The 18467-nt window shown below is 44.1% G+C and overlaps 3 protein-coding genes across 10 annotated transcripts in view; 1 reads left to right on the top strand and 2 right to left on the bottom strand.

Moving 5' to 3' along the window:
* Nucleotides 1-12049, bottom strand: part of stx1a (syntaxin 1A (brain)) — a 50776-nt gene extending 38727 nt beyond the window's left edge. For 6 of the 7 annotated variants that reach the window (XR_012928200.1, XR_012928199.1, XM_076036218.1 and 3 more), the window contains exon 1: nt 11502-12047. Coding sequence is in view for 5 of the 7 variants with exons in the window: in XM_076036218.1 (XP_075892333.1) it covers nt 11502-11531 (30 nt within the window). In the remaining 2 variants the exon portion in view is untranslated. Of the gene's footprint in view, nt 1-11501 lie in introns of all 7 variants that reach the window. The other variant, XM_076036216.1, reaches the window with a different exon arrangement.
* Nucleotides 12050-12172: 123 nt separating this feature from the next.
* bud23 (BUD23 rRNA methyltransferase and ribosome maturation factor) lies at nt 12173-16039 on the bottom strand. Of its 2 annotated transcripts, none has more exons than XM_076036223.1 (12): nt 15856-16035; nt 15477-15514; nt 14775-14870; nt 14483-14565; nt 14184-14280; nt 14001-14097; nt 13853-13903; nt 13661-13746; nt 13461-13506; nt 13304-13365; nt 12689-12778; nt 12173-12568 (listed from the first exon to the last, which is right to left on the bottom strand). In XM_076036223.1, the coding sequence occupies exons 1-12, from the start codon at nt 15901-15903 to the stop codon at nt 12514-12516; spliced, it is 849 nt and encodes a 282-aa protein (XP_075892338.1). In that variant the 5' UTR covers nt 15904-16035; the 3' UTR covers nt 12173-12513. The 2 variants fall into 2 exon arrangements, with proteins under 2 accessions (XP_075892338.1, XP_075892339.1); XM_076036224.1 differs by lacking the exon at nt 12173-12568 and adding an exon at nt 12958-13049 and having other exon boundaries at nt 15856-16039.
* A 496-nt stretch (nt 16040-16535) lies between these two features.
* On the top strand, nt 16536-18161 carry dnajc30b (DnaJ (Hsp40) homolog, subfamily C, member 30b). The gene has a single exon (XM_076036195.1). The coding sequence runs from the start codon at nt 16579-16581 to the stop codon at nt 17707-17709; it is 1131 nt and encodes a 376-aa protein (XP_075892310.1). The 5' UTR covers nt 16536-16578; the 3' UTR covers nt 17710-18161.
* The last annotated feature ends 306 nt before the right edge of the window (nt 18162-18467 follow it).

Genomic DNA, 18467 nt, shown 5'->3' with positions numbered 1-18467 from the left:
TGAAAACTGTTGATTTCCAGCTGGCTCAACCAACTGTGAACATCGCTGAACATAGGTACGACTCCCACATTCCCCTGAAACCTCATTATTCTGTTACTCTTACGTCTTTCAGACGCCCCACCTTCCGCTGAATAGACTATCTCAACACATCACTGCTGAAATATGCATTTTACACTGCAAAACAATCTTCAAACTAATAGGTTCAAAAATCTGCAGCCAGTCTGGCTTGTGGCGAGAAAGGTATTTCTTAATGACAGTAAGATGATGGGCCACCTTTCAACATAAAGATATTTCTGCCATTGACAAATTAATGAGATTAAAACTAGAAACCGATAGTTCTTTCTATTTTTTAATTTCACCAATTTCTTTCTTGATGTATGAAATTTTCTAGCACATGTATACTGTCATAGATCCAAATAGACGGTTATGGCAGCTTCTGACTGCAGTACTAAACACAAAAAAGAGGAACGAGAAAAGTAAAACATCACTTGTCCCCATACGGCTTGTGTGGTGTCATCCAAGTGTTGGGAAAATGTGATAGTCCAATTAACACCATGTTTTTAGCCAAAAATTCTAGTGTAGCCTCCAGGACAGGAGGGCGACCACAGAAAGAGTCAGGGAGCTGCTTGTGCAAAATCATCCCCAACACACTACAATTCATAAGATTTAAAATCATTTATAATAAATAATAAAAAAGATTTTAAAGTTTCAGCTTTTTCTAACTGGACTGCCGAGTCTTTTAGAAAATCCGACAAGCAACATGGAGACTTAGAATTGAGACTTAGAAGAATGTCAGCAGAGAGTTGCGTATACGTGAGGGTGAATAGCAAATGTTTTGATATTTTGAACTTTCTTGACAAATTTACGCAACACTTTAGTTTGGGTGCCGCACCAAATATAGGAAGTCAAACCGTTCCTTAAATTCAAAACACAAAACCCAATTTATGTGTGGGCTACAACTAAATGACAGAAAACTGCAGCTGTATGTCTGGTTTTGACTTGGTGAAGCGAAAAAAAAGAAAAAATCTGTCAGTGAAAATCCCGACATGTGGTTGGCAGTGTTATGCGTGAAGGACAGCAGGGTAGAGAGAGGACCATTGATGACAAATGCAGTTCACCCGAGGTGAGATATTCTTCCAGTGAGCAACACTTCTGCTTGGAAAAAAGTATCGGACCAATATGTGAAAAGAATTTATTTGGGGAAAAAAGAAGATGGTATGATAGAACATTTTAAATGTAAAGATTCTGCAGCACAGATCTTTAGGAGGTTTTAATCCAACAGTGATGATGTATATTTCAGGGAGTGTTGGACTGTCGGAATCAGGTGGCAGCAGCAGCAGCAGCAGCAGTGGAGGAGGACAGGAGGCAGATCCTCTGAAACGGCTAGAGGTGTGTTCTGCCCCCGCACAAACACACTCGCCATGTCTCCGGCAGAAACAGGAGGCCTGGTTTCAAGTGGTAAGCTTGGGGGGAGAGGAAAAAGAAAAAAGGGAAAAGGAAAGAAAAGAAAAACAGGGCAAAATTGGTGAGCTGGGGCTTGAGTGGTGGAGAAAAAGGAGAAAAGAAAAAAGAGAAAACATTGGTGAGCTGGGGCTTGAGTGGTGGAGAAAAAGGAGAAAAGAAAAAAGAGAAAACATTGGTGAGCTTGGGGTTGGGTGGGGAGAAAAAGAAAAAAAAGAAAAGAAAAAAGAGAAAAAAGTGGTGAGCTGGGAGAAGGAGGAGATCCAGCTGTGGACCCAAACCTGCAAGCACCGGCTTAACGTCCAGAGCAGCAGCTGCCCCTCCTACCTTCCCCATTAGGCCACAACCCTTCAGTGCACTCTGCCTCCAGGGGTGAAACACCCCGGCAGGAGCAGTGGCCTTATTACGCTGTTTATTAGATTAGAGACTTGTTCCAGGCACCGTGCCAGCAGGGAGTCACTCCATAAAGACAAAAGGCAGCGTCGTCTGCATCGCACGCGGTGCGAGCGGCGGCGGGCCGGAAATGGGCTCGGCGATGGAAGGCAGCCAGAGATGAAACAGACATCCAGACGGAAGAGAGAGAGGGAGAGAGAGAGAGAAAGAGAGAGAGAGAAAGAGAGAGAGAATCGGCCGCGGTGAAAATCGCCCGCCGCCGATGTCAGAGGGGGATAATAAGGACGGAGTGGCGCGACAATTAGCGAGAGCTGTCAAAATAGAACTGTGGGCGCAGTGAGAGGACGCAGGCACACTGTGATCGTGTTGTGATTTGTGAAATAAAAAAAAAAAAAAAAGAAAAATCATTGTTTCCCACAATTTGGTTGTTTTTGACACAGATGTGCACAAATAGCACAGGGGGGGTGGGGGGGGGGGGGGTATTGATGAGTTACTAGGTCGCAAAAGTCGCAACTAACAGGCAGAGTGCCACTGCCGTGGTTGTTACCATGGATGTATTATAAGAACTGGATACGGGACTGGCAATATGGCTAGGTGCCGATTTTTCCGAGTGGCCACTCGAGGTATTACAGCATAAAATGGCATGGGCCCAAAAAGCTATTTTCCCATAGAAAAAAAAACGCCTTTGAAACAGCTGACAGGACGACTGTGACCTGAGACTCGACTAATAGTAAATCTTTCTATTGTAGATTTTTCAGTCATGGTCTTTTAGCCAATTAGAAAACATGATAAAGGCCAGAAAATCACCAGAAAAGAGTTTATTCCCAGCATGACGTCACAACGTCGTACGTGCTGCTGTGTCTCAGCTGGTTCCTGTAAGTGACGTTCTGCAGGATCATTCTGATTGGCCAGATAGATCATGTGAGTTACAGAGGCATGATGGGACCGCCCCATCTCCCCCCACCCCTAGAAGTTCTTCTTTTAGTTTAGGTGTGGTCCCTCTGTGGCTGGACAGCAAAAACCACGATGATTTACGACGACACTGAAGACTACGCTCTTTAAACACAGAAACAGACTCCTCCTTTGCGAAGAAGATACTGACTTATCAAACTATTAAAGTGGTTGTGTGTCAGCGCTGCACACAACCATCAAGTTACCAGCATCAGGCCACTGAAAAACAGGGATGTAATGGGCTCCTCACTGTTTTGTGGACAATGTCAAAGTTTGCTGTAAATTTACATGTTATAGCCCATGATGCCGCTAGTTCTGTGCATAAAAATTCTTTAACTAAAGCGCAATACAGTGAAGATCCAAAACTGTAGGACATGTTCTAGACCCCAAAGCGTTTTCTGTATTTCCCGTGAGTCAATGACTCTTAATGGAAAAAAAAAAAGTAACATTCTAAATGCATGTATTGAGCAACATGTGACATGCTGTTCATAAATTTGGAATACTTTTTCCTCTTTTAACGCTTTTATAGTGGTCAACAGGTGAATTTGAATGCAGTCGTTTCACTTGGGGAATTGGAGAACATCACACACACACACACACACACACACACACACACACACACACACACAGACGAGCGCCTCACTTGGAAGTCAACACTTGGGAAGCCGCTCCTGTCCTCAGTAGACAAAAAAACAAAAACAAAAACATTTTGAATAAAAATTGAATCATTAAGGGTTATTGTGAGGAAATGGAGAGTTGCACTGTTTATGGTCAATATGCCATTAGCATAAACCACAAATTTTTAACAAGCGCGTGATCTTTGTGACAGCGTAGCAAGGGGGGTGGGGGGTGGGGGTTCTGCCACATTAGCAGCGTTTAGCTACACACCGCCAGGCACATTACCTGTCCAGCATTTGCATGAGGAACTATTTAAAAGGCACAATCGCCTTAATTAGCGCTGACAGGTTCACTGACTGGAATTAGCCGAGGGGACGTCATGGTGAGCTGCCACTCAAAGCAGTGATATACTTTCATTATTCATATTGTCATATTTCCCAGTAGAACCTCAAGGAGGGAGCTGAATACGGCCGTGTGCTGCACACGTGTATAATGGCTGCATACAACTTCATTAGGCGTGGATCTGAATATGAGTTTCAGTGGGGTCACTTTAAAGAAACAGCTGCTTTTGCTTTGTTTCCGTTGGTTGGATACATGACTGGAACCAGCTCAGCAGTGGTGGCTGCTGTCTTAATCTGACTAGGGCCCGGCCAAGGTCAGAGGTACAAATGCGGATATTACATTTCAACAGGCAGCACAGACACAGATTTCAAGGAAAATAAACAGGGATCACTCAAGCTCAAGGGACCGACATTGATTCCGGCATCTTGAAGGACGCCGAATGTTGTTTTATATTATATAAGGAGGAGAGGTTTGCTTATGGTTGGGCTTTTATGAAAATGAGAAGCACCTTGGATCCCTGTTGACGCGAGTCCTGGTGTCTTTTGCGTGAGCAAATATAATGACATTGGTTGAGAGTCATTAGGGAAATGACACAGAGCTTCTTTCAATGTATATTATTCATTACCAGCACTGTCTTGGCAAACACTGCAGATTAATCAAGTACGTTTTAATGACAACATTAGAAAATAAAGAGAGAAACTATATATATATATATATATATGTACATATATACACCCACACACACACACACACACACACACACACACACACACACACACACACACACACACACACACACACACAGGCTTTCTGTTGGCTTTCCTTGAAGCCAGCCAGCTCTGCATACTAAGCATAGTTTAAGGCGTACATGGGCAAATTACGGCCCGGGGGCCCAATGCGGCCCGTAAGCTTTTTAATCTGGCCCGCAGAACTCGAAGAAATGATATTAATAGTAAGCGAGTCATAAAATAGCTGTATTTTATCCATTTTTTCATTAAGAGTCATTTCAATAAAGAGCTAAATACCATGGGGCTTCAAAGACATACAGTATGTTGTTGTAATGCTTTTGCTCATTTTCAACAGATATCAAAGCACATGTTTTCTGCATATTGAAGGTTTTTTCTTTTTCTCCTATGAGGTGGGTCACCAAAACACTCCATTCATCATCTCCTGCTCCGGCCCCTTCTGTCCCACCAGTCAAAGAGTTTGCCCATCCCTGGTTTAAGAGAAGCAGAAGAAGAACGTTGGACAGAAAAGAAGACGGAAAGCGCTGCAAGTGGAAATGGCAGAACTTTTGTGTCACTCTGTCCACACAACATTCCGTCAACTGCTTCTTCCTGCTGCCCTGCAGCAGCCGCTGGCCCACACAGCCTCTCACTCACATCATTCCAGGCCGGTGAAAATTTATCTGCAGATTTGCATTACCTGGTCCGGAGAGAAATGTCTCATTCTAATTGGTTTAACTTTTCTCAACTTCCTGGTCTGTTCCAATTAATTTCAGGGCAGATTTTCTATCTTCCTTCTGATCCACGTTCCTCTTTGTTCCGTCTCTGATCCCCGCCGCGTCCTCTGCCTCCCTCACATCTTTCTGACCTTTAACGGTGTCATCATCAAAGCGGCGCCATTAAAATGTGGCCAAACACAAATTTACAAACTGCCAGCCGGGTAAGAATGTGAAATGATGACTTGTAATGGCCAGAATGGAAAGTCCTCCCCCACACCTGTTCTAATCAATTTCAGGAGAGAATTCAAATATCAGCAGCTGCCAACTCTCTCTGTGCCGCACACGCTCAGATGAGATGAGTGACCTTTAAGACCAGATGGTGGACGCTCACTTCCATTTGGGCTTTTTTTTTTTTTTTTTTTTTGCATATAATTGATCACTCAGTATGGCTTTATGAATAGATAAATTACACGCTGTTAAAAATCAAGGAAATAGAAAAGTCCACTCTGCACTTGTGTGATCGGTCAGAGGTGGGAGACAGAAAATGTCACAAAGCTTCTATTGAACTCAAATGGCAGATCACAGGCAGGGACAAGACTAATGTGGTCAACACTGAATGGCTCTATACCCAACACTCATTCTGAGCCGTGCCAGGGAAAATAACCAGTGCACCGTCTTTCCTTTGCAATGTCACCAAGGTAAGAGGTATAATACGGCTGTCACTTAAATGCATAGGGTTGGACATGGCTCACACTCTGGGGTGATGTCATAGGAGGAAGGTGATTGATCATTTTTCATGTCCTAAATATTACTAAAAGCACTGGTTTGAGAGGATATTTACCAAATTGCAAAAATCCATTAGCAAAAATGACCAAACAAATGATAAAGTGAACGGTTCAGGTAGATTTTTCGTTTTTAATATTGAATTGTAACCCGTTCTTCCATCTGACCACCATAGAAAGGGAAATCCACAATAAAGATCTTGTTGATCCTTTTTTTTTAACGAGACAGATTCTATTCTATTATACTCTATTTCTAGAGTGGTAGTGGACAGTCAGACAGTCGTCGGTCGGTGAGTTATTTGGTAGCTTGATCCATATGTAGAGTCACACTAGCCAAGCATGGTTGCTTCTTTACCCAGAGAGGAGAGCCAAGTAATCTTTCAACAAAAACTCAAAGAAGATTGCTGGACAACATGACGACTTTGATTTTCTCTAACCCCGGTTCAAAATATAGAAACTTCAAACACGTTAATTTTAAAGTAGTCCATGTTAAACCTTCAACGCATGAACACAAAAGAAGTGATACCGACAATTCAAAACTAGCATTAGACTCCTTACTCTCTCGGTAATTTAAGATATCTGTCTCTAGAGGAACTCCCTCCATTTATGTCATACCTTCGCCTCCATGATTTCAAAATAAAAACAGTTACTATATACGCATACAGCGTTATTGAAATCTAGCTACTGGATTTCCATCCATCCATTTTCAATACCTGCTTATTCCTGTTCCTGCTAACCACTGCGCCACCATGTCGCCCGCTCCTGTATTTCGCTTCTGCAAATATTCTGCAATGCCCACAGGTCCAGACGGCTAAAATAAGAGCACCACCATACCGATGGAATCAGTGCTGATTCCTCTGGGCGCCCCCCCTAGCCCCGAAACACGTCACATGACGCAGGGAAACAGACGGGTTTCATGCCACGGCTGCCGGAGACGCAAATTCATGAGCAGACGCCTGTGAATATGAAGACAGCCTGCATCCTCAGTGTGACTTCTCATTTTATGCTGCACTGCATACGGCACATTCAAAAAAGTACTATTAGCCGCCCACGTGCGAAGATGAAATTCTTTGCAGCTTCGCCAGCCTCATTTGCAAAAAGCAGAGGCAGATCCGTGGGTGGCCGTAGACGTCCACAGGCCCACCCACAGATCTGCTGACAGGGAGCGCACCTGATCACAATCACGGAAATAATATATTGTTTATTTCAAGAATGCATCACTAAATCTAATGTGTTAATAATTGTAGCTCGCCTTCGCCCCTCCGTTTCAAGAACAGCTGCCTTGCTGAAGGGGGTGAGGTCAATGAGGTAGCAGCTCTCTTAGTGATGTCACAAAGGGCTGATTTAAGAAACTTTAGCACCCATTTGTAGAAAAGTGGAGTTGAGCAAAAATAAGAAAACGATGGACTTTTCGCTTTTTGGGGGAAGTTCAGGGACAGACTCAATGCAAATAATGCTAATGCTTCTGCATAATATGGGAATTTCACTACGATGACTAGCTGTGAGGTTTGCAGAGTGAGCGCTGTAGCCGTTGCCATGGACTAGAAACAAAAGAAGCCTGAATGTGCTGTTGAGACGTCTTCGTGACCGCTGTCCAAGCAGCTTTTCATTCGAAAGCCATTTTGCTGCCGCGGCGAGCAAATCTGCGTTCTGATTTAACCTGCTGATGTGTTGTTGGGATTACTCCATAAAAGTAGTCCAATTACTGATGACTGATTACTCCTTTAAAAAGCAATCTAATTACTTCTTCAACAACTTTGTTTCATTAGTAATCAATTACTAATGACTTTAGTTGAAAAAAAAACATAAAGTAACGGTTGAGAACGTCTTGTTTCCTGCACATAATGTACAACAAACCACAATATTCTTTGATTTATACGAGATGAACTCAAAATAATGTTTGTATTTCCAGCTATCAAACGCAATCGCTGTTTTTTCTTTGGCCGTCGCCATGCTTGTTTTGGTGCGTTGTCAATGACGTTGCATGCACGTCTGCATCATCAATCTGCGACATCGCTGTTTTTGGTTGTTTTTCTAAATTTTAGACATTTTGTGGATAATAAGACATTTTTAGCTTGCAAAATATTTCAGAAAAGAAATGGAATCGTTACTTGATAAAGTAATTCTGATACAATTACAAGTTTTGCCACAGTAATACCGTTACATTACTCAATTACCTAAAAAAGTAGTTTAATGACAATAGTGGATTACTTAATAATAGATTACTGACTCTCGCTTGCTGCTCGCCACCCGACTTTGAATGTGGTGGCAAAAGTCTCGTCTACGGAGAACCAGCGGAAGGCTGCACATTTTCGCCGCCCCGTGTGACTGTTTAAAGTCTCCAAGCTTTGAAGAAGAACAAATACGACCTCCGACCCGCGGTGTTTAGCTCGGCAGATATGAAAGCGGCTCTCGTTGCTTCCCACTCGCTCCCGTCTGACGGAGAGTCGATGGCGACGATCGGGTCAAGGACGAGGGACAGGACGGAAGCAGGGAGAGCAAAAAAGACGGACGCGGATGTGAGCAGCGATGAGGAAGAGGGATTAATAGAATTTAAAAAAAAGAGAAAACCCCGAAGGCCACAGACGCGCCACATCCAACCCTAATGGTTAATGTGTCACTCCAACGCCAACGCCAACTGTGCCCGACCCGGCGCAAAATGCTGACAACCAAGGCTGCACACACAGCCACAGGCAGGGAGGGAAAAAAAGCGGACAGAACAGGAAGTCACGTGATTGGCCGCTGATAGGGGCGATTAAAGAGCAATAATGGGAGAACTTAATATGAGCAAGAGGTTTGACAGGAGAGGGGTCTTATTATTACAAGGTGGTGGGGGCGGGTGGGGGTTAATCAAACGGCGAGCGGTTGGAACAAACGAGCACAAAAAAAAAAAAAAAAAAAAAACGCGGTTGATAACCGCCGAAATCTGCAATAACCAGCGCCGGCACGCGTCCTGCAGGCTTCAGAGCCGGAGGACGGCTGACAAACGCTCCTTATCTTGCGCCATCTGTCACCATGTCCCCACGAGGGCCGACTGGAAGCGATGGGCCGTGGCGATGGGAGGAGGAGGAGGAGGAGGAGGATTGAAGAGGCCATGTGACCAGTCCGCTTAGCAAAACTGTCGTTTTCTTTTTTTTCTTTTTTCTTTAGGCGTGGAGCTAATGGGCAACCGAGCCGTGGGCAGGTGTTCGGCTCATAAAAGAAGCTCCGTGTGCATATGGGCAGCGCCGAAGCAGAATGCGCAACCCTCGCACACATATGAGCGAAACGCAATTTCCTGCCAAAAATGACAAACAAGCACATGGGTGAGTAAACTCGCAGGGTGACTCTGCAAAAAGCGCCCGCGTGCTTGCAGAAATCTGGAAAACTCGGCTCTCCTCTAACACTGCTCTCAAGATGCATGGGAGGAAAAGCAAGATACTCGGCTTTATGTGTGATTAACTGCACGTATTACGATTTCTCTCTGACAGATTTCAGGACTTTAATTCATCCTAGACTCCAGTCAAGCAGCAACGCACTAATATTCATCTAAAAAAAAAAAAACAACAACCAAAAAACAAGGACAAATCTGAATGAAACACCTGGCTGGAGCTGTTGTTGCAGAGGGGTTCCCCCCCCCCCCTTTTTTTGCCCTTTGTGACACCACAAAGGACTATACACAAGAGAGGGTCAAGGATGGAGTAATTTCTGGGAAGTTCATTGACATTGACTGGAGCTGCATCATAAATGTGCTACAATATCAACCAAAGCAAATAAAATAGGCCGCACGGTGAGTGAGTGAGTGAGTGAGTACAACACTGTGCATGTCAACGTTTGGAATGACAACAAACAGACCCTTCAGCAGTCACCACAATGACATTTGACAAAAGTCACAATTCAGATGAATGTATATGTGACGTTTACGGCCCTGGAATCAGACTGTGACCAAATACAATTAGATTTAACAACAAAAAAAAGGGATGTTTCATCAGGCAAACATCAGAGACTCTAGAAAGCCTTTGACTCTCTAATTGACACTGAGAATACAACCAAGGCTCAGCCGAAGTCTATTTGCCTTCAGAGGTCTGCAGCCCAATAGAGGTTTAATTCAATTCTGTGGTTTGTATTTTCTAAAAAAACAGAAAGAAAAAAAAAAACACTCCATGGATCCGCTGATACATCTATATGAGCTTCACCAGGCTGCGTTACCTAAAATAAGCCCCCACGACGCTGATGGGGGGAATTACTGCTCCTCTGCGATGCGAAATGTACTTTATTTCATCCGTTCCTGATTTGTCTGAGATTGGTTTGACTGGAGCCGGGCGGCCCGGCGGAGATGACAGATACGATCAAACATAATAAAAGAGCAGGAGAATCGTCGGCTGTGAGGCCGTTTCTCATTAACGCTTCAAAACCACCAGCAGACTTTTGGTGCAAAACTGGAGAGGAAAAGGTTTCGTGGCCCTCTTTTGTCTGCATCCGTACCTCACACACACACACACACACACACACACACACACACACACACACACACACACACACACACACACTAAACACACAGTTGGCACAGCTGGTTTGTCTGCGCTGAAGCCAATTCATTGCTGGATCTCCAGTGAAATCTGAGGAGCTGTAAATTGTTTGCCCTCTCTCCTCAGCTTCAGCAGCCCACACACACGCGCACGCACACACACACAGAGTGAGGGAGGGAGGAGAGAGAGCTGAATCAGACAGAATTAAAGCAGTAGAAACAGTTCAACAGCTCTGTGTGTATCACAGGGACACTCTCAAGTGGAATGTAAAGATAATCTGATTGAATGCAACATTGATTTTTGATAGGTATGACAAAAAAAAAAAAAAAGAGAGACCAGAGTCCCATTGGTCAGCAAGCCACTGTGGGGCCTGAATTGAATATATATATATAAATATATATTTGGATTTAATTCAACGTGAAGGCGCAGCGCCTGTGTGAGTGAGGCTGATCGCAGGGGCGGACATTTCACAGGTGAAATGGGCGCAGTGGGACCAATTTGTGATTTCTATCACAAGGGCCGCAGTTGGCCCGATCGATCAAACACACACACACACACACACACACACACACACACACACACACACACACACACACACACACACACAGGCTGGTTATTTCCTGGATAACGATGAAACTTCACGAGATGATAGAAACAAGGAGGAGGAAGCGTCACAGAGAGCCATAAAATGAGCGATGGAGAAAATATCCGACCCCCCCCCCCCCCGCCATCCTAACTTCAGGTGTCCTTGTTTGAATGCGGAGAGTGAGGTAGGTAGGTAGGTAGGGTAAGCTGTGAAGCGATGTGCTGTTCAAACCATACAACCAACCAACGTTACGCTGGAGCCTCGATCACAACCTGCCTGCGAGTCCCAACTGTTGCTCCAGCAGCTCCGAGCGCGAATAAAAGACACGAGCAGCCAGCAGCCCCCCCCCCCACCCCCCCGATGGCGGAACAGGTGGGCACCAGGGGAGGCAGAAAAAGAACCAAACACTAACTTACGTGTCGAAGTTCTTGCATGCGGTCCTTCATGGCTCCGGAAAATCACTTCTTTCTCGTCCTTCTTCTGATTTGTTTTTAAATCCCTGGTCTTAGTCGCTCCCTTTCCTCTTTCTTTTTCCTGGGATGGTGTTGCTGATGGAGCGGCGGGGCGGACACCGGCAGGATGGAGCGGGCTCGACCGGGAAGCGATGAGCGTCTGGTGGCGGAAGAAGGTGTTGATTCCCCCCCTCCTCGTCCTCCTCCTCCTTCTCCTCTCCTCCAGACACCGGGATGGTGGGACCACTTCACAGAGCCGGGTGACGCGCACTAAAGGTGAGGCGAGGCCTTCCGCCGTTAACCCGTTCCATACCGTCAACTTGGTTCCTCGGTGCGCACCTTGCCGCCGCGTCTTCGCCGAGGAACGAGCTCGCCGTGACGGCACAAACTTCCTCTTTGTGTCGGTGGAAAGCCGCCCCTCCGACCCCTCCGCTTCGCTGGGCTGAAATATACCGCCTCACTTTCAGTAATCGATGGAGCGCGTTCGGAGATAACGCCCAGGTAGTTGAAGTTGTCCCGAAGTCCACAGCGCCCCCTAGCGGGTCAACAGAAAGGATCGAAGTCCATCCTTTGCTTCTTTTTTTTCTGAAAGTCTGCGATTATATTCAGAATATATACCGGAAAAGTGAATTAACTGACAATTTATAATCGATGTTTTTATTTACATGTATTCAAAGATAATACAATCGTTGTTTTTGTAGGGATCAATGTGTATAAATCATTCCATAATAAAACATTTATTTCTGTGACAAAGGTTTTGCTTTTCTGAGCGCTTTCTGATGTGGTTTGGTTCACCAGAGACAGTCAGATTTCCTTCAACCAGCAAGTATAAAGATGGGGGAATCTATGATAAATACACAGCCAAATTTCAATAATACATCAAGATTTTTTTTAATCTGCATAATCTTGAAATAGAGATGTAAATGAATCCCGGTCCAAACGCTGAAGGTGCAGAGGTGAGCACAAACATGAGAAGCTAAAAATGAGGTCTCCTCTGGCGTCCCGTGTATTTTGTGTCAGCTCGGACCTCCCTGCAGGCCAACAAACACACAGCGGAGGGAAAACGTGTCAACGGTCAAAGTTTAAATATCATATGACAACATTCCAAAGAGGAATATTTTAGAGTTGCAGATTCTCAGCGGCATGCGTACCGTCCCTGTCGTCTTCTCCTCTCCTTCTTCTCCATGATCCAGTCTCGTCCCTTCTTCACCGACTTCCCTCTCATGTTCTTGAATCGGGATCTTCAAAAAACGACAAAATGCAGATTGGGGCATTTTTTGAAATTCACTTTGTAGCTTCTGGTAAACGACATCTGAAACTCTTGAAAATGAGTGTAAAAGGCCGGAAAAGCTGCCTGATAGAGCTTCAAATCAGACAGCACGACAACCTTTAGAGAGTTCTTTTGGTCTTTTGGCCTCACCAAGGCAGGTATGGCAGAACCTACATCAGTCATGGCCAAGACCATGAATATTATTGCAATCGTGTATGGCTGTGCGCCTGTGGAAACATGGCCTGAGATGGGAAAACACGAGGGTCACTACTCAATGTCTATGTTTTTCTTTCAAATTACTTTAGTTAGCTAGATAGTTAATTGTTTTGTGACAATGTGATTCTTAAACACATTTAGAAATACATTTAAAAGGAAGAAATGGAAGTTCCTGACATTTTGGTTGATTTGATAGCTAACTGGACATTAGTGACTACTCATACTACAACTGCACAGGCAGTTTCTTCTTTAATTGACTTCTCTTTTTTTTTTTTTTTACCTTTGTCCTGAAAACTGGACCTGGTTTTGAACAGTTCTGTCGGAAGTTTCTGATCCTAAACCCTGGGGGGAAAAAAAGTGACATACATACAATTGTCAGTGCAGCTCTACTCATGAAATGAAGATGTCAATTTATTCATTGTTCAAAGTGTTTTTACTTTGGGAAGGGCTCCAGTCACTCCGGCAAACAGACACAGGAAGAACCTGGAAACATGACAAGTTGTTTGAAAGTTCAACATTACTGTGAAAAAGGAAAAATGTGTGTTGCAACTCCACAACCCTGACAGCCATGGATCTCTAACATGAATCAATGGCGGAAAGCTGAAGCTGGTTGCATCAAAATAAGAGCCCAGCTCACTTTTTAGCCTTGCTGCTGTTGGGGTAGTCCACCACCATTCCTCCACTGAAGCCGGCTCGCATTGCCTGCGATGTGATGAGTTCAAGCTTCAGGGCGAGAGAAGAAGACAAACGATTAGAAAGAAAATCTTTTAAAAGTGTATTTTTTTTTAAAAAAAGAGTCGAATTAATGATGTGACTTATGTTGTGTCACCTGTTCTGAGTTCTCAGGATAAAGCTGAAAAACCGCTCGCGAGCCTCTTGACTAGGGGATTAAGAAAAAAGAAGATGGCATTAAAATCTTAACTTTTTTTTTTTTTTTTAGTTGAACGAAAAAGTCATGAAGACACAAAAAGCCTCACCAGAGAAGAGTATAAAGTACTAAAGAAGGTGTACAGTCTATTGGGAGGACTGTGTGTCCTCTTGTCTGCATTACAGAGCCACTGCAGGGCAGAGATGCTTTAAGGAGATAAATAAAATACAAAGTCAGAAACAAACATAAAAATCTAAAAAATTAGATTTTTTTTGTATATTGTCCTTCAAACCTGATGCAGCCGTCGAAAGCCCCCGGGCGAAACGGCAGCCCCTGTCCCATGTCCCCGACCAGAAGGTCTCCCTCAACATCTCTCTCCAGAGCGACGTCTGCACAGGGAGGAGGAGCAAGCAACAAATCCATCAAGAATATGAAGATAGTCCCTTCCAGCATTTCTCAGTACAAAACCTTAGACTTGGCCACCACTCTAGGTAATTCATTAAATAGCATGTTTGTATAATCTATCTATATGTATTATATTGGTATATCATCCAATTAAAGCTTTAATGTAAGTGTCATTGTTGAACCAACCGAGCATTGCAGTGCTGATGTCAACCCCGACCCAGTAGTGTCCCTCCTCAGACAGGTAATCTCCACTGAGACCAGAGCCACACCTGACAGACGATGACCACAAACAACAAAACGTATGACTAAGGAAGCAAATCAGCAACGTAGCAAAAGTTTGAACAATACGGCATTCTATTTGAAAATTCTAGATATCTTGTAAAACATCCAACAATAACAAAAGTTTTAAACCAGTGCTAACAATCACCTTAACTAAAATAGACACCTCACAATAGAAGCCAGCTACAACTCGACTCACCCGACGTCCAGCAAGAAGCAGGGCTGTCCCTCTGGCAGGTTTAAAAGTTCTACAGCTCTTTCTGACATCTGGGTCTGGATCTCAATCATTCGAGAACTACGAGGGAATAAAATACACAGACCCTAATTTTTTAGAGCAATTTAAACTTGTGATACCTGTTCAAACTACAGAAATCGTGAAATTTAAAAGGGGGCAGACTCCACATAGATATTTAATTTCTTTCAAATCAGAGTTAAAATACTAAGGCACACCTGAAACTTTTGATTTTAACATTACGCTAAACCTCTCAACCAATCTTATTGATTTACATTACAGACTGGAATTATCTTCTAAGCCTTCATGTACAATTTATCTGTTGTCCCAGCAATCACGTTAGAAACATTTTTTTTATTTTTACACACAACAGGCAGTTGTCTCTACAGTTCAAATTTAAACAGGTACTACTTTTAAATGGTCATGATAAAAGGTGGACAAGGTTGTCAATTACTAGTTTAAAGAAACACCAACAAAAACACTTGTATACCAGTCTGACTATGAAGGTTAATTAAAAATGAAAGCATTGGGCACCGATGTCTATTCTGTATGTCTACATTTGTGGGGAAACATTTTGACACAATTCAAAATCAAATTCATTTGTTTTAGACAAAAGGTGCATTTGTGGTAAGAGCAAAACAAACGTTCATATTAAATGTAAAGACTTACTTCTGTGAGTATTTCTTCGCCTCTGCTTCATTGTAAAACTGCAATGAGTGCAAAATGTAAGAACACAAAACTGTTTCTCAGTTGAGTAAGCATCTGTCTTTACTGGTCCTTTAATTTAAAGTTAACGTTAATTTGCAAATTACACTACAGGTAATACAGGAGGAAAATAGAAACTAACCCAGGCGACACTAATTTTCTATTTTTTTTTTTTTTTTTTCATGGAGGAAATCAGTTAGCTTATACATTACTTTGAATAAAAATGTTAGCATCATAAATCAATAGGGAGTGTTTTTAAAGAGCCAGGATCCATCGCACTGGCAGGCTAAAGCTGTTAGCCTAAGATAGAAGCATGCCTGCGTAAATAAACACTGTCACTAACCACTTCCGGAGGAGCTGAATGCTCAGGCCGCCGACAGCTGGAAGACATGTCTAGTTGTAATGTGCGTCAGTATCCGAGGACCAGGGATTATTTTGTGAAATACAACTCGTTCATAGACCGGCGGTGTTGTGTTGTGCAGACGACCAACAACGTGTGAGACGAAGTGACGTCATTCCAAAGCGACACGAGACCCGCTTCTTCGTCTGGTGTAAAGACAGCAACGCTCCACACAACAGATGGTTATACTGCCATCTAGTGTGCACCTTGGAACATCGGCTATATTTCCAGGCGAATGCTCTGTATGTCCATCCATCCGTCTATTCCCGTAATGTTCTTGTCAAGTCTTAGAAAATGTGAAATCTGGGGAGTTCGAGGTGGTAAATCTAAACCGCATGACCAATATCCTGATCAGTTTCTTAAATTAGTTATTATCTTGTACTTCATGGAATATTTAAAGCATTTAAAGTACTTATACTTTCTCTGTTATTGTTTAATTTGTTGGCAGTATTTTTGTATGGAGTACTGAACATGGACATGGCGTTTGTAATTGTACGCACGTTTATGGTACTGAAAGCTGACCTCTGCAAAATGATTGGTCGAGCACGGCAAGCACATCCTGTAAACACTGACTCCAATTGGCTCACGCGTGTGCAACGTCACCGGACGTCGCCGTTCTCTTCCGCCGCGCTCACCGCTCTGTCTCCGCTCCCATTCAGGGTAAAAATGGCAGAGGTCGGCCAGCGGCTGGCCGGCGGTGTTGTTTACCGCCTGGCCGCCCTCCGGCACAGCCACGGTGGCGTACCGGCTCATCCCGGAGTGAGTCCCGCTCCTCTCATTCCCGGTAGCCGCAATGACGTCACGGCTCAACAAGGGGAGTCCGGTCGGGAATGTCAGCTAATCTCCAAGAGAAGGACAACACGACGCAAGTCAAGCAAACTTTCCCCAGCTGGTGCAGGTGAAAGTGCAGAGGGCAGTAGAGAGAGGCGGTTTGTTGCTACTTTAGAGCCGTGTCCAGCACCTGAGCTCCGGGTTTATCAAACAGCTGTGTTCCTCTCAGTGAGGCTGCACGAGAAGCTGCTTAGTGGCAGAATGACAGCCTGGACCAGAGGTGGAGGGTCTCCACATCCCGACGCTGTCAGGTGCCACCAGCAGCTCCAAGCCTTCAGCACCGTCACCTTCATCCTGGCAGAGAGGCCAGGGCGCCTGACACTCTGGTGTCCTAAACTGCACCCTGGAATCACCACAGCGACGAGAGGCTACAGCTGGAGATGGGACAACAGCTCAACAGAAGTTCCCCCAATGTACAGGAGCAAGACGGCTTATTACGACATCCTGAAGGTGTCCCCCAGCGCCACGCAGGCCCAGATCAAGACAGCCTACTACAAACAGTCCTTCATCTACCACCCTGACAAGAACCCGGGCAGCGAGACAGCCACACAGCGCTTTTCTGAAATCAGCGAAGCTTACACAGTCCTGGGTAACATCACCCTGAGGAGGAAGTACGACCGCGGCCTCCTGAGCCAGTCAGACCTTCAAAGCGCAGGCAGACCGTCCTCAAAGGAGGCCGCAAGTAGGTCATCGGGTGCCGAGCAGCAGCAGCAGCAGCAGCATCAACGCAGAGAACGGCGCTTCACCCAGTCTGGCGAAAAGGTCAAGTTTGATTTTGACGCCTTTTATCAGGGTCACTACGGGGAGCAGCTCCAAAGAGAAAGGGAGATGAGAGACAGGAAGCGGCGCATGCAGGAGCAGCAGGAGAGACTGAAAAAAGAGACGCGCCGGAGACTGTTGGAGATGAGTGTGGTCATGCTCGCGACCGCGACCGGCTTTGCTTTTGTCAGTCTCATTCGGCCCTGAGAGAAACAGCTGGGCTAATCTGACTAGAAGCTCTACCTTTGAGTGATTCCTGCTAATGTTAAACTGTTTCTGAATGCTGCTTTTTTTTTTTTTTTTTTTTGTGCTGTATTTTGCCGAGTGCAAATTTTCTTGCGCTCCATCCACTGCAGGTTCATTAGCTGCTAAATGAGTCAGACGTTTAAGATTCTGTCGTCTGCATTTTAGGTATTAATAATTTGTCCGCTTCAGTTATCTAAAAGAAAGCACCTAACGTATTGTGGTAAATCATAATGCATTTAATTCACGTGAAAATTTGGTCGAAGAGCCACATTGCTCAAATGTTCGTTTTCAATCGAAGTGTAATTCCCCTCATTTAACGTCAGGTTCCTTATCTGCGATTGACTGGATTATGATCACCAAGGCCGATTGTTCAGCCCCTTTTGACATCAACGCATCCAATTTTCCCTTGAGTCTGTTGAATGCAATCAAACAAAATTCTGCATATGGCCCAATCATGCTGGACAATGTACAGGTCCCCTTCTTTTCTCTACAGAACAAATGTGTTTTGTAATTAATGAAGGGATGCTCACAATGACACTCGGTTAAGGTGTTGAAATGTATATGTGTGTGAATACATTGTATAAATAAGTTGCTTAATAATATTTGTGTAAGATAAACACAATGAATGAATGTAATAAAATAAAATAATATAATATATATATTTTTATCTTGCAGCAGTAAACGTTTTGACCACTAGATGGCATTTGATCCTTGTGTGT

This window comes from Nelusetta ayraudi, unplaced genomic scaffold, assembly GCF_046127955.1.
Source record: "Nelusetta ayraudi isolate G7.1 ecotype Tasmania unplaced genomic scaffold, CSIRO-AGI_Nayr_v1 ptg000048l, whole genome shotgun sequence".
NCBI lineage: Eukaryota > Metazoa > Chordata > Actinopteri > Tetraodontiformes > Monacanthidae > Nelusetta > Nelusetta ayraudi.
This window is presented reverse-complemented; position numbering and strand designations above follow the sequence as displayed.

Coding starts and splice junctions, on each gene's coding strand:
- bud23 (XM_076036223.1), bottom strand. CDS start 15,903: ATGTCTTCCAGCTGTCGGCGGCCTGAGCATTCAGCTCCTCCGGAAGTG. Junction 14,566..14,774: donor TGCTTCTTGCTGGACGTCGG/GTGAGTCGAGTT, acceptor ATCGTCTGTCAG/GTGTGGCTCTGGTCTCAGTG. Junction 13,904..14,000: donor GTACTTTATACTCTTCTCTG/GTGAGGCTTTTT, acceptor TTAATCCCCTAG/TCAAGAGGCTCGCGAGCGGT.
- dnajc30b (XM_076036195.1), top strand. CDS start 16,579: ATGGCAGAGGTCGGCCAGCGGCTGGCCGGCGGTGTTGTTTACCGCCTG.